This window comes from Oncorhynchus mykiss, chromosome 5 (assembly GCF_013265735.2).
Source record: "Oncorhynchus mykiss isolate Arlee chromosome 5, USDA_OmykA_1.1, whole genome shotgun sequence".
NCBI lineage: Eukaryota > Metazoa > Chordata > Actinopteri > Salmoniformes > Salmonidae > Oncorhynchus > Oncorhynchus mykiss.
The window spans coordinates 47184758-47206811 of record NC_048569.1 but is presented as its reverse complement, the minus strand read 5'-3'; the positions used below and the strand labels follow the sequence as shown (position 1 = coordinate 47206811).

Genomic DNA, 22054 nt, shown 5'->3' with positions numbered 1-22054 from the left:
GCAGACCCTCTCAAGCTCTGTCAGGTTGGATGGGGAGCATTGCTGCGCAGCTATTTCCAGGTCGTCTGGCTTCGGGCTTTTGTCCTGTTGGAAGATGAACCTTTGCCCCAGTCTGAGGTCCTGAGAGCTCTGGAGCAGGTTTTCATCAAGGATCTTACTGTACTTTGCTCTGTTCATCTTTCCCTCGATCCTGACTAGTCTCACAATCCCTGCCACTGAAAACCATCCCCACAGCATGTTGCTACCACCACCATGCTTCACCGTAGGGATGGTATTGGCCAGATGATGAGTGGTGCTTGGTTCCCTCCAGACGTGATGATTGGCATTCAGGCCAAAAAGTTCAATCTTGGTTTCATCAGACCAGAGCATGTTGTTTCTCATGGTCAGAGTCCTTTAGGTGCCTTTTGGCTAACTCTAAGCTAGTGTGTCTTTTGTCTGGCCACTCTACCATAAAGGCCTGATTGGTGGAGTGCTGCAGAGATGGTTGTCCTTTGGGAAGGTTCTCCCATCTCCACAGAGGAACTCTGGAGCTCTGTCTGTGACCATCGGGTTCTTGGTCACCTCCCTGACCCTTCTTTCTCGATTGCTCATTTTAGCCCGGCGGGCCAGCTCTAGGAGGTGTCTTGGTGGTTCCAAACTTATTCCATTTCAGAATAATGGAGGCCACTGTGTTCTTGGGGACCTTCAATGCTGCATACATTTTTTTTTGATCTGTGCCTCGACAAAATCCTGTCTCTTAGCTTTCTCTTAGCTCCTGTCTCTTATTCCTTCGACCTCATGGCTTGGATTTTGTTATGGCATGCACTGTAAACTGTGGGACCTTTGTATAGACCGGTGTGTGCCTTTCCAAATCATGTCCAAATCATGTCCAATCAATAAAATATACCACCGGTGGTCTCCAAGTTGTAGAAACATCTCAAGGATGATTAATGGAAACAGGATGCACTTGAGCTCAATTTCGAGTCTCATAGCAAAGAGTCCGAATACTTGTGTAAATAAGGTATTTCAGTTGATGTGCACGAAAACCCCCACCTCTTTTCGCTTTGTCATTATGGGGTGTTGTGTGTAGGGTGATGAGAGCAAAATATTTATTTAATCAGTTTTAGAATAAGGCACAAAATGTGGAAAACGTGAAAGGGTCTGAATAATTTCCTAATCCACTGTATGAGGATGAAAATCATGTTAAATGATGTATTGAATATGATGCCACTGTACATGGACCTCTATCAGTCTGCCATAAATGTCAATCTCAGTATTGTTAAACTCTGTTCAAAACAAATCAATGCTGGAATGTAGACTTCTAATTCAATAACATGAAATGGCATCTAACTCTATTTCTAAAAATCTATTTCAAGTGATTTATCAGGGCACAAAAAATATATTAATGAAATTTTACATTACTTTGGATTATAAAGCGTCACTTGAAGTCGGATTCAATAATGACATTACGCAGTCGATAACCACTCGTCCCCCAGCTGTAAGAGAGCATTTTTGTGAAATCAGAATAGTATTTTAATAGCCAGAAACACACAAGTATTTCCATCTTCAACATTCATGAGTATAGAAGTTTTATCAAATTGGGCTACAAATTGGATGCTTGAGGATGGTTATCAGGGCTTTGCCATGTAAACACTGCAACAGACACACAGAACACACTGTTCAATGCTCATAACATCTCATTTACATGAGTGAAAAGGGCCATGGCTATAATGCGTTCTTCTGTTATGAGTTAGGGGCACTAGTTATCTGAGGCACAGGCAACAGTTGTCAGGCAGTGGATTCCTACATCCCAAAGAAGCATTATTATGGATTCCATCTATGACAGGCATTCACTCTGGAGTTAGAGACTGCACTCATTGTTTGGAAGCATAGTGGACTTCGCCATGTATCACTGACCCATCCAGATGGAGGCACACACACAGGAAGTGAGAGAGGGTGAGTTTGAGACCAAAACTTCAGTTTCCTCTCCTCGCAAAATCCTTTCAGAAGATGACTTGACTGGCATATTTTTGGAGCTAACGCAAGTGGTCTTTTTATCCTGTTGTTTAAAAAAATATATATATAGAATATGTATGTATGTATGAATGACCTAGGTTTGATGGAAAGGTATTTTCAACGGAACTTCCTGCTCTGATTGAAAGCGCTTTGGTAAAATGATCTTATTTCTTGTGTATTTTTGTTCTGCTTTATTTTATAGTACTACTGATATTGATTACTTCATTTTTGGGAAAGCGCTTGCAAGAAAGGTATTTCGCTGTACTTGTGCATGTGATGAAAAAAACGTAATTTAAAATGTTTGCACAGTCCGACAAGCCAATTTGAAATAGGTTTTCCCTCCAACATAATGACTAAAGGGGTGTAGAGTGGGGTTACATAACATTACACAGCCAAATGGTGTCTCAAATAATTCAAATGTTTTTCACTTTCATTATCTATGATGTTGAAATAAGCTAACTGAAATGTTATTTTTCATTACATTCTCTACTGTTATTGGAGATCTAGCAGGTGTAAAAGAAACGCCTGAAAGTAGATCCACCCACATACTGGTCTTGACGAGAAGAAAAACTGTCGGGAGGTTGTTTTCTGCACTGTAAAACCTATCCAGTAAATGTGTAGGAGGAGTTAAGATGGAGTGTCGCCTCGTCAACGTCCAAAATCGGAAGAAGCATCAGCCTCTCTTCCCATTTCCCCTGAACTGCAACATCTGGTTGTTGGGGACTCGGCAGAGGTTATTGGAGATCAAAAGTCAAGAACACACATGTTCATCTTAATGGACCCTTCCCCTACCCTCCCTACAGTAACTCTGGTCCATCTGCAGAGCTGAAACTTAACCTCTATCTTCTCTCTTGCTCGCTAGCTAACAGCTTTTTGACTGAAGTTATTGTAGTACTAACAGTTAGTCGCCATCTCTCGCTCTCCTAATGCATTCGTCATTGCCTCATGTCAGGATGCAGGCTGGGAAAGGACGGAAAAGTTATGAACAGCATCTGGACTGTTGCAGAATTTCTCCAAAGCCGTCTTACTCTAATCAATGCTACTCTTTAGGTTAGTTTCCCCCAAGGCATTGTGTTGGAATGTGACCCAGATTGATTCATTCCTTTAATTATATTGGAAGGTTATACGTTGTAAATTATTTAGGTATGCATGCATCAGTGAGAGATTTAGAGTGCATTTTGAACCAAATCTTTAGTCAGAAGGACATAGGCTCATTTTGGGTTCAAAGATGACAATGGTGTTGCAACCTGTATCCCTACTACTACCTAGTGCAATCTGTCATGAATGAGATTTCTATTCCCAGTTCTCTGTAACAAGTCTGGAACGTGTTAATAACACATTTTATTTGGAGTAGAGTTGGTGTGTACTGTAATGATAGATTGCTATACTATTACATAAGTTTAAAAGGCTATTCCCAGTTTCCATGGTAATGTGCTTCGTTTCCATAGTGACCACAGTCAATGCTACACCCCTGCACATTTCTGATGTGCACCAGTTGTTGAGTAATAGTGGGAAGGGGGAACCTGTGTGATGTGGGGTTAGTACATAATGCAGATGAATCAGCCAGGTGTGAAATGTACAACTCTGGGCCTGATGCTACGATTGCAGCTTTTATCAGTAGCTGCACAGTTCTCTATCCTGGAAGCGTGATATTAAGTATAAGATATGTATGTAAAACGTTGAGCTGATATTCCTTGTAGAAATGGACGGATGGATGGGAAAGGCCATGATGTTTCCACTGAGCTTGGGGATGGTTGGATGCTTCAGTGTAGCAGAATGGGCACAGTAGATCTGTGTTGACGGTGGTCAGCAACAACATCAGCATTGTGTGCTTGAAAGGGGAGTGTTTTTGTGTTTGTTCAGCTTCATGATTATACTGTACTGTATCAAATGACATGGTAAGCACTGAGCAGCATGTAGTCTCTCGACATCCTTCCATCAATCCATCTCCCAAAAAGCATGAGGATTTCGACACCCACCATCTGAAATTGTGATGAAATCGTTTCTGTAGTTATAATTTAATCTCTACTTGATTGCACCCAAATTGTCCCTTTAAAAAAAAAAAAAAACATTTATAGGATTCATATAATCTTCAATAGATATAGTACTTATTAACATCTAATAACACCGTAAGTCTTCCTAACAATGAGTAAGACATTTGGAATCTAGGCTTGGACGGTATACCGTTGATACCATATACTGGGGTATTTGGAAATGGCCACAGGATGGTGTTTAGAAACTGTCGGTCCATACCGGTCCAAATAGGTACTATATTTTTTGAAGATGATATGAATCCCATAAATTAAAAAGGGAACATTTTAGGTCTTGATTTGTCATGTTTTCTATGTAGCTACAAATATTCATAGGCTATAGTAGTACAGTTCCTATTTTTTGACAGCTTAGCTGCCGTGTTAGGGTAGATGCCCACGCAGTGGAGCGCATATGATATTGAGTTGCAATGACATTTGTTTACATAGCCAGCTAACAAGTGGATTGTTTTGTCCTTTTTCTACCGACGCAATTAATTTGGAAACTGTCCCAGCTTCGTAATTAATCAGCTAACTTTGTAGTTGGTCTGTCAGGCAAGAAAACAAGTTGGAGGCAACATTGTGCTTTGCTCGTGACACTGTCACTTACTTGATAGTCTCACTTCCTCTCTACAAAGACAACCAGCTATGACCATCAAAATAGATTAAGAATTATTCTAAACCTGTTTGGCTAAATTGCACTTTGTCATCTTTGTAATCTTTTACTTTCAACATCCTAAATAAACAGTAGTTGATGTGTTGAATCTGTAAACCGTTGTGCCACATGCTTTGACTTCTTACCATCTATGAAAAGTAATCTGAACATGGGTGTTGAAGTGGTTGTACCCTATATAGCCTTTGTGGTTATAATCTGACCCATCTATGAACATATTCATGAACGTATTTTTGTGTACTCTATATCCTGTCTGACATGCATATGTACAACATGAATTGAGAAACAATCTGGCCACCAAGGTTTTCGTAAAATAATTTTGATTGATTTGAAAGTGCTGTATAGCATCATGATACTGTTGTGTGTGTGTGTGTGTGTGTGTGTGTAGGTGGAATGGGAGGCGTGTAACTGTATCACACAATTTATTATGGAAACCTCTAATAGGAGATTTATTAGGAAGAGAGTATGTGTATGGTTGAGAAAAGGAGATGATGTTCCCGGCCACAATTGTATCCGTTTTGTTGCTCTGCTCTCTCTCTGTTAGTCTGTTCCTCTAGGTCAGTGAAAGCGAGGGAAGTGATGTAAAAACTCAGGGCTCAACAGCAGAAGGCAAGGAGGAAGAGGAGTTAGAGATGGTAGCAGGGATAGAGATGTGGGGTAGGAGGAAGAGGCTCCCTCTCAGGTGTCTTATGTTTCCATAGAGTGTCTGCCCCATGTCAGACCACAGCCTGGGCCTAAAGTGACAGCAGCAGGGATTTTGGAGTTGTTTTTTAAAAAGTTGTAGGAGTCTGACTTTTAAAATGTTTTACACTTAATCTGCTTTTTTAAAACACCAACCTGTCCGCCACCACATCCAATTCACAGAATTGTAGGCTACTATTTCTACATTGTGTAAAGCCTAGTCTGTATGAAATCAGTTGTTTGCATTTTTACGTTGTTACAGAAGTAAGAATTTTGTCAATAAAATTGCCTACTTTGTGTGGGTGCATTCAGATATCTTTTCTCTGGATCTTTCTTGATCTAATACTCTTAAGTACTATTTACATTTTGTGCCACTTTGTAGGATGGGTCCTTGTGTCAAGAAGTTTCATGGCACGTTGTAGGCTAAATGCAAACACTTCAGTGACAGTGTGACATGAATATTGTAGGGAAATTGTGTACTTTTTAAAATAGTCTTCTCTCTATCTAATACTGGTTGCCTTCACTGAATTGTTGTCAAAGTAATCTACTATTTCTACATTTGTCAGGCCTGGTCTGTACTAAATCTTATTGAGAGAGGTTATCTATATTTTGAAAGGGTCTCTGAATAGTTGTTTACATTGTTACAGAAGTAAGAATCGTTGTCAATCAAGTGGCCAACTTTGTGTGGGATTTGAAATACTTTCAGAATATTGTCCTCTGATCACATTTAAAAATATATAGTATAATAAAGTGTAATGAAGTAATAAAGTATAATATATTATACCTGGTACATTTTTGGTGAGTCATTTAGTCAAATTTGCTGCATTAAGTTTTTTGATAGTGAGGGTCTTTACACAATGGAACACAAAATTAGTGTAATTGACATGAATCTGGTGTCATATTAAAGAAGAGGTTATGCTCTTTAAAACTAAGTTCACTTGTAATTGTTTTTGCGCCATGTCTGTTTGTTTGAAATGTGTGAGACAATGAGCTTTATCTTGAAAATGTTCAGTAATCTACAGCAGCATCCTAGAATTCTATTGGGGTCTAAAGGGTTAAGTAAATATCTGCAGTCAACTTGTGAAGTAACTTCGGAGATGAAGCAGATCGCATTCAGTGGCGACCCATCATTCAGGGCAGAGCCCCACCTGTGTGGAGCCCCACATTTTTAGCTAAAAAAAAAAACAGGGCTTACCCGTTTTGCATGTTATTTTGGCATTCATTTGTGTCACATATCAGTTTGCAAACGACGTAATAAAAAAATAGAGTTAATAAAGCCGCATACTAACATGGACTCTTTTTTTGTTGCTTTTTTGAGTAATGCAGCTCCAAAATGCAGGTGTTTCAACCTAGCTCTGTGCTTTCTGTGGTGGTGGGGCAGCCATCAGACTATATGGAGCGTTGGTGTTGGTAATGTTCTCTAGTTTCGCCATGATTAGCTCAGTGTTCTGTCACTCGTGGGGACAGTACATCAGCGCCAAGTCTAAGGGTAGACCTCAAATTAAAGTCCCTGGGTGCTGCCATAGTTACAATAGAAGTGCCCATCCAAGAAGGCGCAAGGGCATTGGCCACAGATAAAATGGCGTCAAATCACATATCAACAGTTGCTTTGATTGGACTGATCATGTCAGCATCATTATTTCAAAATCTTAGCTTGCAGTTATCATGAATCAAGTCGACAATCTACTGGCAAATTATTTTTAATCCTTGTCATATGAAGTGAAATTATAGATACAACTTATCGGTGCTCATTGGACACACACGTCCGGATCCAGAATTCTATATAATGTCACGGGTCTGGGTCGGCTCTGATATGATTGTCATGGGTCTCCAGTATTTTGTAATTTTTAACTGACTTATCCGTAAAGGCCGTACAGAGCTGAACACTACTTCTGCAGTGGAGAGAGAATATTACAATTTATGCTGCTGCTCTTTTGCATGAGAGTGGAGCCTGCCTTCCTGTTGGCTCTTGGTTGTTGTAGCCTATCCTTTAACCTTTAATTCAGTAAATGTGATTCCGTCTTCCATTCCGTCTTCCATCTCCTCCTAACATTTGCAACACGTGGAGCGGGGCTCTTCAGCCTATTGCCACTTTGATGACTTATGATTGGCCAACAACAAGCTACACACGCCACGCTCCATCTCGTGAAAAGTAAGAACAGCAGCATTAATTATGCATTGTCTCTCTTTCTCTCCTTACTGCAGCAGTCGCGTTAGGATCTGTACAGAACATTCCGGACAAGTCCGCTATAGTTTATATATACCCGAGACCGTGACAATCATAGCAGATCTGACCTAGACCAATGACATTTATTTAGAATTCTGGATCCGGACCCACTTGGGTCCTGGATCGGGTCTCTGGTATTCAGGTACAGGTGGATCTGTACCGGCAGTTGGAACCTCTACTGTGAAAAGAAAAGTAGAGTACAGTATATTCTACTAAACTATACCGTACTGAACTGTTCTCTGCTGTGCTGCGATGTGTTTTCCAGACTTGTGAAACACGAGGAGAATGACTTTCATATCCATAATTATACATTTCTGTGTAGTACAGGCCAGGGACCTGTGGTGTAATTCCCTTAGCAGGTGTAAATCCATTTCACTTACTATAGTTCAATAACAAATCTCTACAGACATCTTTGAATCTTAAATCGGAGCAGATATTTAAGAGCTTTTGGAAAACATGTTCACTGTAATTCCATTACCAAAGTTTGCATTTGCACAGTTCTTTCATGACACTTTTTTTTTTTTTAAATGGTATTTTTTTGGTTGAAATTGTTTAAAGTAGTCCTTGTGCATTGAGTAATATGGTTTGTTAAACTTTGAAATCAGTGGTTTTTGTTTGGCATATATTTTAAAGTGAAAAAAAACAGTCAAAGCGTAATTCCGTTACTGTGGAAATTGCCCTCAACTACAGTTTATTTTAGAGATTGTTCCGGGTCGTTTATCTAAATGGCATCAGGGTTGTATGTAAGAGAAGACAGATTTAGTCTGCAATGCTCCCTTCTCACACTGGCACCACAACATTAACAAAAAATACTCAACAATCAATAGTGCAGAGTGTGACTATGAACCAGAGACCTAAGAGACCATTAAGGAAGGATTTCATTGCTGGACACAGAAGACCATGGGTTGTGTACCAGATGTCACTCTATTCCCTATATAGTGCACTACTTTTGACAAGAGTCCTATGTTCTGGTCAAAGTACTGCACACCAGTACCAGTCAAAAGTTTGGGCACACCTACTCATTCAAGGGTTTTTCTTTATTTTGACTATGTTCTACATTGTAGAATAATAGTGAAGACATCACAACTATGAAATAACACATATGGGATCATGTAGTAACCAAAAAAGTGTTAAACAATCCAAATATATTTTATATTTGAGATTCTGCAAATAGCCACCCTTTGGCTTGATGACAGCTTTGCACACTCTTAGTATGCTCTCAACCAGCTTCATGAGGATTGCTTTTCCAACAGTCTTGAAGGAGTTTCCACATATGCTAAGCACTTGTTGGCTGCTTTTTCTTCACTCTGCAAACCAAATGGGATAGCGTATCGCTGCAGAATGCTGTGTTAGCCATGCTTTTTATGTGTGCCTTGAATTCTAAAAAAATCACAGACAGTGTCACCAGCAAATCACCCCCACACCATCCCACCACCACCTCCGTGTTTCACGGTGGGAACCACACGTGCAGAGATAATCCATGCACCTACTCTGCGTCTCACAAAGACATGGCAGTTGAGAACCAAACATCTTAAATTTGGACTCGTCAGACGAAAGGACAGATTTCCACAGTCTAATGTACATTGCTCGTGTTTCTTGGCCCAAGCAAGTCTCTTCTTATTATTGGTGTCCTTTAGTAGTGGTTTCTTTGCAGCAATTCAACCCTGAAGGCCTGATTCGTGGAGTATCCTCTGAACTGTTGATGCTGAGATGTCTGTTACTTGAACTCTGTGAAGCATTTATTTGGGCTGCTATCTGAGGTGCAGTTAACTAATGAACTTATCCTCTTCAGCAGAGGTAACTTTGGGTCTTCCTTTCCTGTGTTGGTCCTCATGAGAGCCAGTGCCGTCATAGTGCTTGATGGTTTTTGTGTCTGCATTTGAAGAAACTTTCAGTTCTTGAAATGTTCCGCAGTGACTGACCTTTGGCTTAAGTTAATGATGAACTGTCCTTTCTCTTTGCTTATTTGAGCTGTTCTTGCCATAATATGGACTTGGTCTTTTACCAAATAGGGCTATCTTCTGTATACCATCCCTACCTTTTCACAACAGCTCAAACGCATTAAGGAAAGAAATTAAAGACATTTACTTTTAATAAGGCACACCTGTTAATTGAAATGCATTCCAGGTGACTACCTCATGAAGCTGGTTGGGAGAATGTCAAGCGTGTGCAAAGCTGTCATCAAGGCAAATGTTGGCTATTTGCAGAATATAATTTGATTTAACACTTTTTTGGTTACTACATGATTCAATGTGCTATTTCATAGTTTTGATGTCTTCACTATTATTCTACAATGTAGAAAATAGTAAAATATTCAGTAAAACCCTTGAATGAGTAGGTGTATGCAAACTATTGACTGGTACTGTATATAGGGAATAGGTTGCCATTTGGGAGGCATACACATCTATATTCTCTCCACCAGACAGACAGTGCAGCATTATCCACTGTCCTGTTGGACAATAAATGGAAATTCGTCATACAAAACCAGAGATTTGAGGACTTTTTTGTCCTGATGAGTTTGGAACAGCAAGACTATTTTTCTGTTCATGTTATTTGGTAGCCTGGAATCCAAGCTGTAAAACAGAGCATGTCTGTTTGGATTCTAAGCTAGTTGATCTCTATTCTGTGTGTGTAAATTACACCAATCACAAGAATCCCTCAGGTCAGAAGTGAGATCCTTGCTTCAAAACAGTGTGGAAACATTGTATATACATTTTGACTTGATAAAGGATGCATCGTCATGGTTTTTCTACTTTCTCCATTCATTTATCCTGATTTCCCCTTTTATTTGCACCTAAACTCTTCTTATTGTGTATCTGGCACTAAACCGATTGGACCAATGTCTGCTGTGAGGGCTGGATGGTTTGGGCCTGGCTAGTAGTTGTCATAGCATCCTTGTGTCCAGTTTTGGCTGCCTGAAAGCTGCTGTAACTGCTGAGAACTGAGAAGGGCAAATGGTTTACAGTGGTGTCTGCCAGCCCATAGAGGCCCGCTAGCCTTACTCTAATCCTCTTATGCTGCCCGTCTTTGTCCTCTGGGGGGTAGGTCTCTGTCTACAGGCTGCTAATGTACTTTATCTGAGAGAACATTATCCCCTCAGACAGCCTTGACAGAAATGAGACAAGATCAATTGCAAATAATTTCGGTCCCTCTAGCTTCGACTCCAGCCGCTCTAGGTTGAGTCTTGAATGGAAATCCGTGTCATGTCTGGCAGAGTGAGACTACTGTCCCTCCTTTCTCTCATCCCACCATCTATTTTCACTCCATCTATTTTTGCTCCATCTCTCCCATCAGCAATTCCAAGGCAACACAATTATGCTGAGACTCGCTTTAAAGACTTGAAAGAGTATTATTTTTTATTTTTTTTCAACGCTTAACAAACCATACAACTCTATGCAATGACTACTTTGAACAATTTACACAGTAAATAAATACACGCATGGAAAACCCCGTTAAAATGGAATTGCACCCATCTCTCTCTGATCGTCAATGATGTTCTGTCTAAATTGGAGGTGGCGGTGCAAGCTGTACTGTGGTCCCTCCTTCCTGTACTCACTGTGTAGCCATCAAACACAATGATTGCCTGTGTTTTGCCGTGCTAGTGTTGGGTAAAATATTGATTTCCTGTCCATTTTTCCCTGGCTCAGCCATTCAAAACAAAACCCAATAATAACAATAGCAAGGGACTTTCTATTTTATTATTGGGTTTTGTTTTGAATGACTGAGCCAGGGAAAGTGGACAGGAAATCAATAAGCCATGGGGTGTGTAGTCACATGACCAAACAGGAAGCAGCAGAGGTGATGGCATAAAGCCATGCAACGTGACTGAATGTTTGGGACAGCAAGTGTGACGTGCACATTTTAAATTCTGAGGCAGTGGCATACACCCAGTAGTCCAGTGTGACTGTGTGATATTAAACGGATTACTTCGATGAAACCAGGATTGTGTTCATTAGGTACCAAATGTAAGAACTGACAGGGAGAGACTACTACCTTGGACTTGTCTAATAAGAAATGCTAATTTTCCTCTTACATTTCAAAATGTTTTTCTACAAGCGTACCTTAATAAACATGACCAGTGGAGATTTTAGCATGTAAATCTTGGTGGGGCAAACTAAAGAAGTACATGTTTTAGATCGATGCCAGCAAAGCCACACCACAACACTTAACAATACATGAATTGCACTGTAACGGTGACAAACAGTGCCCACAAACCTGTTAGGGCCTACAAAAAGCTGTCCCCACAGCAGAGTTCTCTGCTACATCTGGCTGTCAGCGGAGCCTTGTCTGGCAGTGAAACAGTTCATTCAGCCTCATTTACTGCCTTTTAAAAAAACATAGCTGATGTGGCTGACTTGCTTAAACAAATGTGGATTCTACTGACAATTGAGATGTACAAACTACGGCATAAGGGGACGACGAGCGGATAAGAGGCAATCTGTAATTTAGATTAAGATATTAATGAGCGAGTTAGGATGGACGTAGTCAATAACTATTTGTTCAGCACTTTTGAAAGGTACAGCAACAGAACTAAGAACCTGGGCCATTCCTACAGTATTATCCCTGTACACCAAGGGAGAAAGGGACGTATAAGCAGACAATGAAAACTCTTACAATAGTCAATGATTACATTTCTCTAAAACAGGCTATAGGCTACATGTGCACTACCAAGTCAGCAGTAGGCTGAATTATGAGGGGAAAAGGGACCAAAAGATTAGGGTGAGGCATATGGGCTACTAACAGCTGACATACACTCAGCTACAGTATACATATCTCGTTGGCATATTACATCATTTATGCTGCAGAATACAATACATTTTTGGACTCACCTTGCTGTGTTCACTTGAACAGGAAGCTGTTTTGAGCGTGGCAGAAGTCATGCTGGATTGACAGCATGGCCAATGTTGAATGTTTATCCTTTTAAGCTTGGAAAAGAGACCCTTAAACCCAGACTTGGACCACACACACACTCCACTGAATAGCAGGCTAGTAATTGCTTTGCAATGCTTGCAGTTAGCCACTGATTCCTTCAAACCACTCATTGTTGAATTTGCGATTTCCAACTTGTTGTGTAATGGTTGTCCAGTGGCCGATCACTGATACATTTTGTCGTAGTGTCCCCATGAGTGACAGAACACTGAGCCAATCATGACGCAAGTAGAGAACATTACAAACCCCTATTTTCCGCTGGCTACCTCACCACCACAGAAATCACTGAACTAGGCCGAAACACCTGCATTTTGGCGCTGCCTTACTCAAGAAAGCAAAAGAGACCATGTTTTGTATGCGGCTTTATTAACTCAAATATTTGTAACTTTTTATTATTATATATTTTTTTTTACATTGTTTACAAACTGATGTGACACTTACTAATGCCCAAGTAACATCCCCACCTGCCCTGAATGACGGGTCGCCACTGAACATGACCCATGTTGTAACATCTGACCTTTTCTCCCTGGCATCTTCAGGAGCCAACAGACCTGGTGATGAACGGTGACTCAGGTGCTGGGGTGGTGACTGCCCTCCCGCCCACCACCGCCCCCCACAAGGAGCGCTACTTTGACCGTGTGGATGAAAGCAGCCTAGAGTACCGGCGTGAGAGAAACATGGCTCCAGACCTCAGACAGGATTTCAACATGATGGAGCAGCGGAAGAGGGTCTCCATGATCCTGCAGAGCCCGGTAGGACTGGCTATCATACACACGCATGCAAATGCACATTCTCACAAACCCACACACACTCAGTATGAAGTGCTACTCCTTTTCTATCTTATGTCTTAATGTAATGTCACCAACATAAGAATATAAGAACACCTTTTGTTACTTCAAATTGAATAGCCTTTTTGTGTAGGGCTGTATCACCCTCTCCACTATCACATGGTATAACCACTTAACATTGATCAACAGTTTATCTGTCTCTCTCGAACACACTACTGTTCCCTCAACGCTCAGTTTAAGCCCAGTATATACGTATAAAAACTAAATATGTATACATCAGCCCTTATAGAGCCGGAAAAAAGACGGTCTTTATTATGCTGTGCAGTGTGGATGGATCAGGGTCTAGGGATAGGCAGAGAGCCATAAGGCCTCCGTACTCTAGTCCGAATGAGTTTATATGGGTCAGAGAGGAGATGAGCTCTTTCAGGGCAGCAATGACACACGCACATACACAAAGTGTGCCCACACCGACAGCAGCTGAGAGGGTAACACAAGGGTAGAGTTCATGATATTCTCGTCATGTCAGGGGGCAGTATGAAATATACAGGACCAGTGTGAGGAGCAGATCATTTTTTAGTTCTCTCATAGCTGCTGTTGGGACAGTGGGAATGTTTAGTACAGTAATTGCTAGTCAGCCCTTCTGTAATATACTACGCTATTCCTACAAACATTGTTTCAGTTTGGAGCCTCTGTCTCCTCTTTGCAATGCGGCAGTCAACAGGCACTTCAGACTTACTTGTGACATTGTCAAGCAGCGACAGTGAGAGGACACGGGCAGACCTAATGTAGAGGCCCTTTTTAATTCAGATCACTCTTGATTTAAGAGTAACCATGGATCCTGTAATAGATGAACTAACAATAGCCATCCAGTGACAGTATTAGAATGCATCAGCGATTGCGACAGTGTATTGGCGCGTTCTGTCCTGCCCTTACCCTTCATCTGTCTGTGTGAATGTCAACTCTGCGACGGTTGTAGTGTATTGGCCCATATGTGTGCAGTGACGCGTCCTGACCCTTCAATGTCTGTCTCCAACTATGTGACTCTCTGACTGTGTGTCTGTCTCTGTCTGTTACTGACTGTGTTACTGTCTACTTTACTCCCCAGGCGTTTTGTGATGAGCTGGATACGATGATCCATGACCAGCTGAAGAGGGGAAAGACCCCCACCAGCCTGTTGGCCCTGCAGCAGATAGCTGATTTCATGACCACCAGTATCCCAACCATGTACCCTGCAGCGCCACAAGGAGGCATGGCTGCACTCAACATGAGTGAGTAATATGGAGTAGAATCCTGTCCTGTGTCTTCAGTTCTTACCACAATGATTCATTTTTAAATACTTTTGGAGTAAGTAGACTGTCTGGGGATACTCGAGGAGAGGTTTGGGATACTTTTTAATCGAATGTAAACTCAACAAAAAAACTACAAAAAAAGAAACGTCCCTTTTTCGGGACCTTGTCTATCAAAGATAATTCGTAAAAATCCAAATAACTTCACAGATCTTCATTGTAAAGGGTTTAAACACTGTTTCCCATGCTTGTTCAATGAACCATAAACAATTATTGAACATGCACCTGTGGAACGGTCGTTAAGACACAAAAAGCTTACAGACTGTAGGCAATTAAGGTCACAGTTATGAAAACTTAGGCCACTAAAGAGGCCTTTCTACTGACTCTGAAAAACACCAAAAGAAAGTTCCCAGGGTCCCTGCTCATGTGCGTGAACGTGCCTTAGGCATGCTGCAAGGAGGCATGAGGACTGCAGATGTGGCCAGGGTAATAAATTGCGATGTCTGAACTGTGAGATGCCTAAGGCAGCGCTACAGGGAGACAGGATGGAGAGCTGATCATCCTCGCAGTGGCAGACCATGTGTAACAACACCTGCACAGGATTGGTACATCCGAACATCACACCTGCGGGACAGGTACAGGATGGCAACAGCAACTGCCCGAGTTACACCAGGAACGCACAATCCCTGCATCAGTGCTCAGACTGTCCGCAATAGGCTGAGAGAGGCTGGACTGAGGGCTTGTAGGCCTGTTGTAAGGCAGGTCCTCGTCAGACATCACCGCCAACAACGTTGCACAAACCCACCATCGCTGGACCAGACAGGACTGGCAAAAAGTGCTCTTCACTGACGATTCGCGTTTATTGTCGAAGGAATGACCGTTACATCGATTTGCAGGTGGAGGGTCCGTCATGGTCTGGGGCAGTGTGTCACAGCATCATCAGACTGAGCTTGTTGTCATTGCAGGCTATCTCAACGCTGTGTGTTACAGGGAAGACATCCTCCTGCCTCGTGGTACCCTTCCTGCAGGCTCATCCTGACATGACCCTCCAGCATGACAATGCCACCAGCCAAACTGCTCGTTCTGTGCGTGATTTCCTGCAAGACAGGAATGTCAGAGTTCTGCCATGGCCAGCGAAGAACCCGGATCTCAATCCCATTGTGCATGTCTTGGACTTGTTGGATCGGAGGGTGAGCGCTAGGGCCATTCCCCACATAAATGTCTGGGAATTTGCAGGTGCCTTGGTTGAAGAGTGGGGTAACATCTCACAGCAAGAACTGGCATATCTGGTGCAGTCCATGAGGAGGAGATGCACTGCAGCACTTAATGTAGCTGGTGGCTACACCAGATACTGGCTGTTACTTTAGATTTTGATCCCCCCCACCTCCTTTGTTCAGAGACACACTATTCCATTTCTGTTTGTCACATGTCTGTGGAACTTGTTCAGTTTATGTCTCAGTTGTTGAATCTTATGTTCATACAAATATTTATACATGTTAAGTTTGCTGAAAATAAGCTCAGTTGACAGAGGACGTTTTATTTTTTTTGCTGAGTTTATATGGCGCTATATGTGATGCATGTACCTTGCAGCACCCCAGGGAGCCATGACTGCCCTCAACATGAGTAAGTAATGTAGCTAACATATGTAGAATGACTAGTTAGTGCACTGGTCTGTTACATACTGTATACCCCATCCATTGTCTGTTACCCTCAACTTACATGCTGCGTAGATGTGTTTAAATGTTACGCATATGTTGTCTAGCACTTCCACTGATAGTCATGTGACCAGATTAGTAGGCCCCCTCAGTCCAAGATGGCCTCCACTGAGATCAGAGGTTGGTAGTAGTGTTGTAGTAGAGGGAAACTTCAGGCTTTGTAATTTATAGAAGCTTTGGTAATTACAAACGCTTTGTTTATGCCAAATAAACACATTATTCTTTGTTAACCGAGGTAAGTGAAATTGTTCCTCTGTCTCTTTTTTCTCAATTCAATTTGTTTTATTGGAATTATGTAACAATATACATATTGCCAAAGTGTCTCCCTCTCTCCCTCTCTAGGTCTGGGTATGGTAACTCCAGTGAATGACTTACGTGGATCTGACTCTATCTCCTATGAGAAAGGAGAGAAACTGCTTCGTTGTAAGCTAGCTGCCTTCTACCGCCTGACAGACCTCTTTGGCTGGTCCCAGCTCATCTACAACCACTTAACCGTAAGAGAACCTTATACTGTAGGCATCTTACCCCTCTAGTAATACTGTATATCACTGAAGCTGTCTTGTAGTCAGTAGGAAACACCTGAAGTGGTATGTAAGGACAGGATCTTTTTTTCCCCCACTGCAGGATAATGTAGTGCTTGCTTAGCACATTTTACCAGCATATTTTCGGAAAGCTCGTTATGGAAATGTGGGGTTGGCTAGGTTAGTAAGATTAGCTGAGTAAGCGTTATAGATGAACCATCAAAAGAATGTGAAAATACTAACTACTGCATTATTGTATGTATGTACAGTTGAAGTCGAAAGTCTACATAAACCTTAGTCATATCTATTAAACTCAGTTTTTCACAATTCCTGACATTTAATCCTTGTAAAAATTCCCTGTCCTGGGTCAGTTAGGATCACCACTTTATTTTAAGAATGTGAAATGTCAGAATAATAGTAGAGCGAAGGATTTATTTCAGCTTTTATTTCTTTCATCACATTCCCAGTGAGTCAGAAGTTGACATACACTCAATTAGTATTTGGTAGCATTGCCTTTAAATTGTTTAACCTGGGTCAAATGCTTCAGGTAGGCTTCAACAAGCTTTCCAGAATAAGTTAGATGAATTTTGGCCCATTCCTCCTGACAGAGCTGGTGTAACTAAGTCAGGTTTGTAGGTCTCCTTGCTCGCACAAGCTTTTTCAGTTCTGCCCACAAATGTTCTATTGGATTGAGGTCATGGCTTTGTGATGGGTACTCCAGTACCTTGACTTTGTTGTCCTTAAGCCATTTTGCCACAACTTTGGAAGTATGCTTGGGGTCATTGTCCATTTGGAAGACCCATTTGCGACCAAGCTTTAACTTCCTGACTGATGTCCGGAGATGTTGCTTCAATATATCCACATACTTTTCCTGCCTCGTGATGCCATGTATTTTGTGAAGTGCACCAGTCCTTCCTGCAGCAAAGCACCCCCATAACATGATGCTGCCACCCCCGTGCTTCACGGTTGGGATGGTGTTCTTCAGCTTGGAAGCCTCCCCTTTGCTGTTGTTCTGGGATTGATTTGCACTTTTCACACCTAGGTACCTTCATCTCTAGGAGACAGAACGCGTCTCCTTCCTGAGTGGTATGATTGCTGCGTGGTCCCATGGTGTTTATACTTGCGTACTACTGTTTGTACAGAAGAACATGGTACCTTCAGGCTTTTAGAAATTGCTCCCAAGACGAACCAGACTTGTGGAGGTCTACACATTTTTTTTTCTGAGGTCTTGGCTGATTTCTTTTGATTTTCCCATGATGTCAAGCAAAGAGGCACTGAGTTTGAAGGTAGACCTTGAAAAACATCCACAGGTACACCTCCAATTGACTCAAATTATGTCACTTAGCCTATCAGAAGCTTCTACAGCCATGGCATCATGTTCTGGAATTTTCCCAGCTGTTAAAGGCAGTCAACTTAGTGTATGTAAACTTCTGATCCACTGGAATTGTGATACAGTGAAATAATCCGTCTGTAAACAATTGTTGGAAAAATGACTTGTGTCATGCACAAAGTAGATGTCCTAACCGACTTGCCAAAACTATAGTTTCTTAACAAGAAATGTGTGGAATGGTTGACAAACGAGTTTTAATGACTCCAACCTAAGTGTATGTAAATTCCGACTTCAACTGTATGTGTGTGAGCCATTTGGGGTAATTCCTTAGGCTTGTTTGTTTGGTACTGAATAACTTGTTAAGACCACCATCTGTACTCTTCCAGGTCAGGGTGAATTCAGATCAGGAGAGGTTCATTATTGTCCCTTTTGGGCTTCTGTACAGTGAAGTCTCCGCCTCCAGTCTGGTAAGGTTCTTCCCCCAGTGCCTCTCACTCTTAACAGAGCTGCCTGCATAATGTATAATAACGCTGTGAACTAATAAAAAAAAATGTACGTCCTATGTTGTATTAAATGCATTTTAAATAAGTGATTTGTCATTTTACCTGCCTATTTTAATATAATATCTGGCTTTGGGATTCTGAATGCATTACGTTTATCATCTTCCAACCGTACTAGAGACATTAAGGTTGTTCCATCTCTGGCTAGTTTATACTGTAATCTGGAGATATAACACTTGTCTTGTTATATAATGACTCATAGATCCTTCAAGGCCGAAGCTGCCGTCAACCCTTTTCCCTCTGCCTGTTTCATCTTTTTACATTGTCAATTTCACTGACAGGCAGTGTCACTGTAGCCTGAGTGCCATTTGTGCTGTCTTGCCAACTCTTATATCAAGTTTGGCTAGAGTTTGCAAGACCGAACAAATAGATCTGGGACTCAGGCTAGCATCGTAAGATAAGGGCATCGACTCACTTGTTTAACTGAATGATCCCAGATGTATTTTTAGTTAACTTTTAGATTGTTCATTTCTCTAGGCTTTCAGTCATAAGGCATTGACTCACTGCTGCCTGTCTGGTCCTATCCCATAGAGCTATGTAATAATGTATCCTGTCTATTTAATTCTGTATCCCGTCCTAGGTGAAGATTAATATGCAAGGGGAGATTGTGGACCGGGGGAGCACCAATCTAGGGGTCAACCAGGCTGGCTTCACTCTCCACTCAGCCATCTATGCAGCCCGGCCAGACGTTAAGTGCATTGTGCACGTCCACACACCGGCAGGAGCTGCAGTAAGAAATAAGCCCCCCCACCCACCTGACAAGTTCCTAACTTCCTGTCTCTGCCCGGTTGCTACAGATCTATGGAACTTTAGCATTTTTATGCTCTTGTTAAAGTATTAGGTACATCTATTTTAGCTCATAATTCCATTGGTGAAAATTCTGCCCACCCGGTATATCAAGCGAGCTAGAATGAATGTGAAAAATCATGAAATACTGCTGCTACCAAGTCAGCTGTTGTGGTGTAATTACAGTCTCTGTGTGTTGTTTCAGGTGTCGGCCATGAAATGATATCTGCTGCCTATCTCTCCAGAGGCCCTGTCCCTATTGGTAAATAACTTGTGTTGTATTTCAGGTGTCGGCCATGAAGTGTGGCCTGTTACCCATCTCTCCAGAGGCCCTGACCCTGGGGGAGGTGGCTTACCATGACTATCACGGCATCATCATAGACAAAGAGGAGAACGTCCTCATACAGAAGAACCTGGGGCCAACCAGCAAGGTACCAGAAGAAGGGTTCAAAAGTATGGGGGCCAGGCTAGGGAGGGTTTGAGAATACATTTTCAAATCAAATTGTATTTGTCACATACACATGGTTAGCAGATGTTAATGCGAGTGTAACGAAATGCTTGTGCTTCTAGTTCCGACAATGCAGTAATAACCAACAAGTAATCTAACCTAACAATTCCACAACAACTACCTTATACACACAAGTGTAAAGGGATAAAGAATATGTACATAAAGATACATGAATGAGTGATGGTACAGAACGGCATAGGCAAGATGCAGTAGATGGTATAGAGTACAGTATATACATATGAGATGAGTATTGGAGGGTCTATAAACATAAAGTGGCATAGTTTTAAAGTGGCTAGTGATAGATGTATTACATAAAGATGCAGTAGATGATAGAGTACAGTATATACATATACATATGAGATGTGTAATGTAGGGTATGTAAACATTATATTAAGTGGCATTGTTTAAAGTGGCTAGTGATACATTTTTACATCAATTTCCATTATTAAAGTGGCTGGAGTTGAGTCAGTATGTTGGCAGCTGCCACTCAATGTTAGTGGTGGCTGTTTAACAGTCTGATGGCCTTGAGATAGAAGCTGTTTTTCAGTCTCTCGGTCCCTGCTTTGATGCACCTGTAATGACCTCGCCTTCTGGATGATAGCGGGGTGAACAGGCAGTGGCTCGGGTGGTTGTTGTCCTTGATGATCTTTTTGGCCTTCCTGTGACATAGGGTGGTGTAGGTGTCCTGGAGGGCAGGTAGTTCTTCACAACGCTGTCTGTGTGGACCAATTCAGTTTATCCGTGATGTGTACGCCGAGGAGCTTAAAACTTACTACCCTCTCCACTACTGTCCCATCGATGTGGATAGGGGGGTGCTCCCTCTGCTGTTTCCTGAAGTCCACAATCATCTCCTTTGTTTTGTTGACGTTGAGTGTGAGGTTATTTTCCTGACACCACACTCCGAGGGCACTCACCTCCTCCCTGTAGGCAGTCTCGTCGTTGTTGGTAATCAAACCTACCACTGTAGTGTCGTCCGCAAACTTGATGATTGAGTTGGAGGCGTGCATGGCCACGCAGTCGTGGGTGAAAAGGGAGTACAGGAGAGAACGCACACTTGTGGGGCCCAGTGTTGAGGATCAGCAGGGTGGAGATGTTGTTTGCAAGTGTGCGTGCGTGCGCACATTGTAATGGTTTTGACTTGAGGTTAGTGTTTGTTAGGGGTGCCAGGTAGGTTGTGCCTACCAGAGAAAATATTGATTTCTCCATTTTGTTTGAGTGATTGAGTCCGGTCTGTCAAGTCGACACCAGTGCAAAGGACTCATGTAAAAGTCAGTATGGAAATACACTTTTCATAAATCCTTAAAACATTGGAAATAACTTATTTTGCATTTGCAATTTTCGTCTGTGATGTCGTGACCGCTCGAGCCTGTGGATTTCTGAACATAACACGCCAACCAAATGGAGGTTTTTGGCTATAAAAATAATCTTTATCAAACAAAAGGAAACTTTTATTGTGTAACTGGGAGTCTTGTGACTGCAAACATCCGAAGATCATCAGGTAAGGTAAGCGATTCATTTTTATTGCTTTTCTGACTTTCGTGACCAATCTACTTTGCTGCTAGTTGTTTAATGTTTTGTCTGCTGAGAGAGATGTCCTAACAAACGCTTGGATAGCTTTTGCTGTAAAGCTTTTTTTAAATCTGACACGCCAGGTGGATTAACAACAAGCTAAGCTGTGTTTTGCTATATTGCACTTGTGATTTCATGAATATTAAATACTTTTAGGAATTTGAATTTGGCGCTCTGCAATTCAGCAGATGTTGACAAAAATGATCCCGTTAACGGGATGTGTGCGCCAAGAAGTTAAGGCATGAGACTTCTTCGTCTGAGAAAGTTAAATCACCTTCCTCTTCAACGATATCCAGGACCTTGTAGCCATCAATCTCCTCCAATTCCTCAGCAGAGGGGAAACTGTCCGTAAGGCGTGAGACATGTCCTCTTTCAGCTCTCAGTAGTTCAGAGGACCCATTTGCTACACTATCCTATATAGTCCTTGCCATTTCGGGAAAAAAAAACGTTGTTTTTGCA

The 22054-nt window shown here is 41.8% G+C and overlaps 1 protein-coding gene across 14 annotated transcripts in view; it reads left to right on the top strand.

The window, feature by feature from the left end:
• Positions 1-22054, top strand: part of add1 (adducin 1 (alpha)) — a 53900-nt gene that overhangs the window by 10833 nt on the left and 21013 nt on the right. For all 14 annotated transcript variants that reach the window (XR_005051749.1, XM_036977702.1, XM_021603160.2 and 11 more), the window contains exons 2-7: positions 13072-13284; positions 14426-14588; positions 16664-16815; positions 18559-18639; positions 19313-19462; positions 19806-19949. Coding sequence is in view for 13 of the 14 variants with exons in the window: in XM_036977702.1 (XP_036833597.1) it covers positions 13090-13284; positions 14426-14588; positions 16664-16815; positions 18559-18639; positions 19313-19462; positions 19806-19949 (885 nt within the window). In the remaining variant the exon portion in view is untranslated. The remainder of the gene's footprint in view (positions 1-13071; positions 13285-14425; positions 14589-16663; positions 16816-18558; positions 18640-19312; positions 19463-19805; positions 19950-22054) is intronic.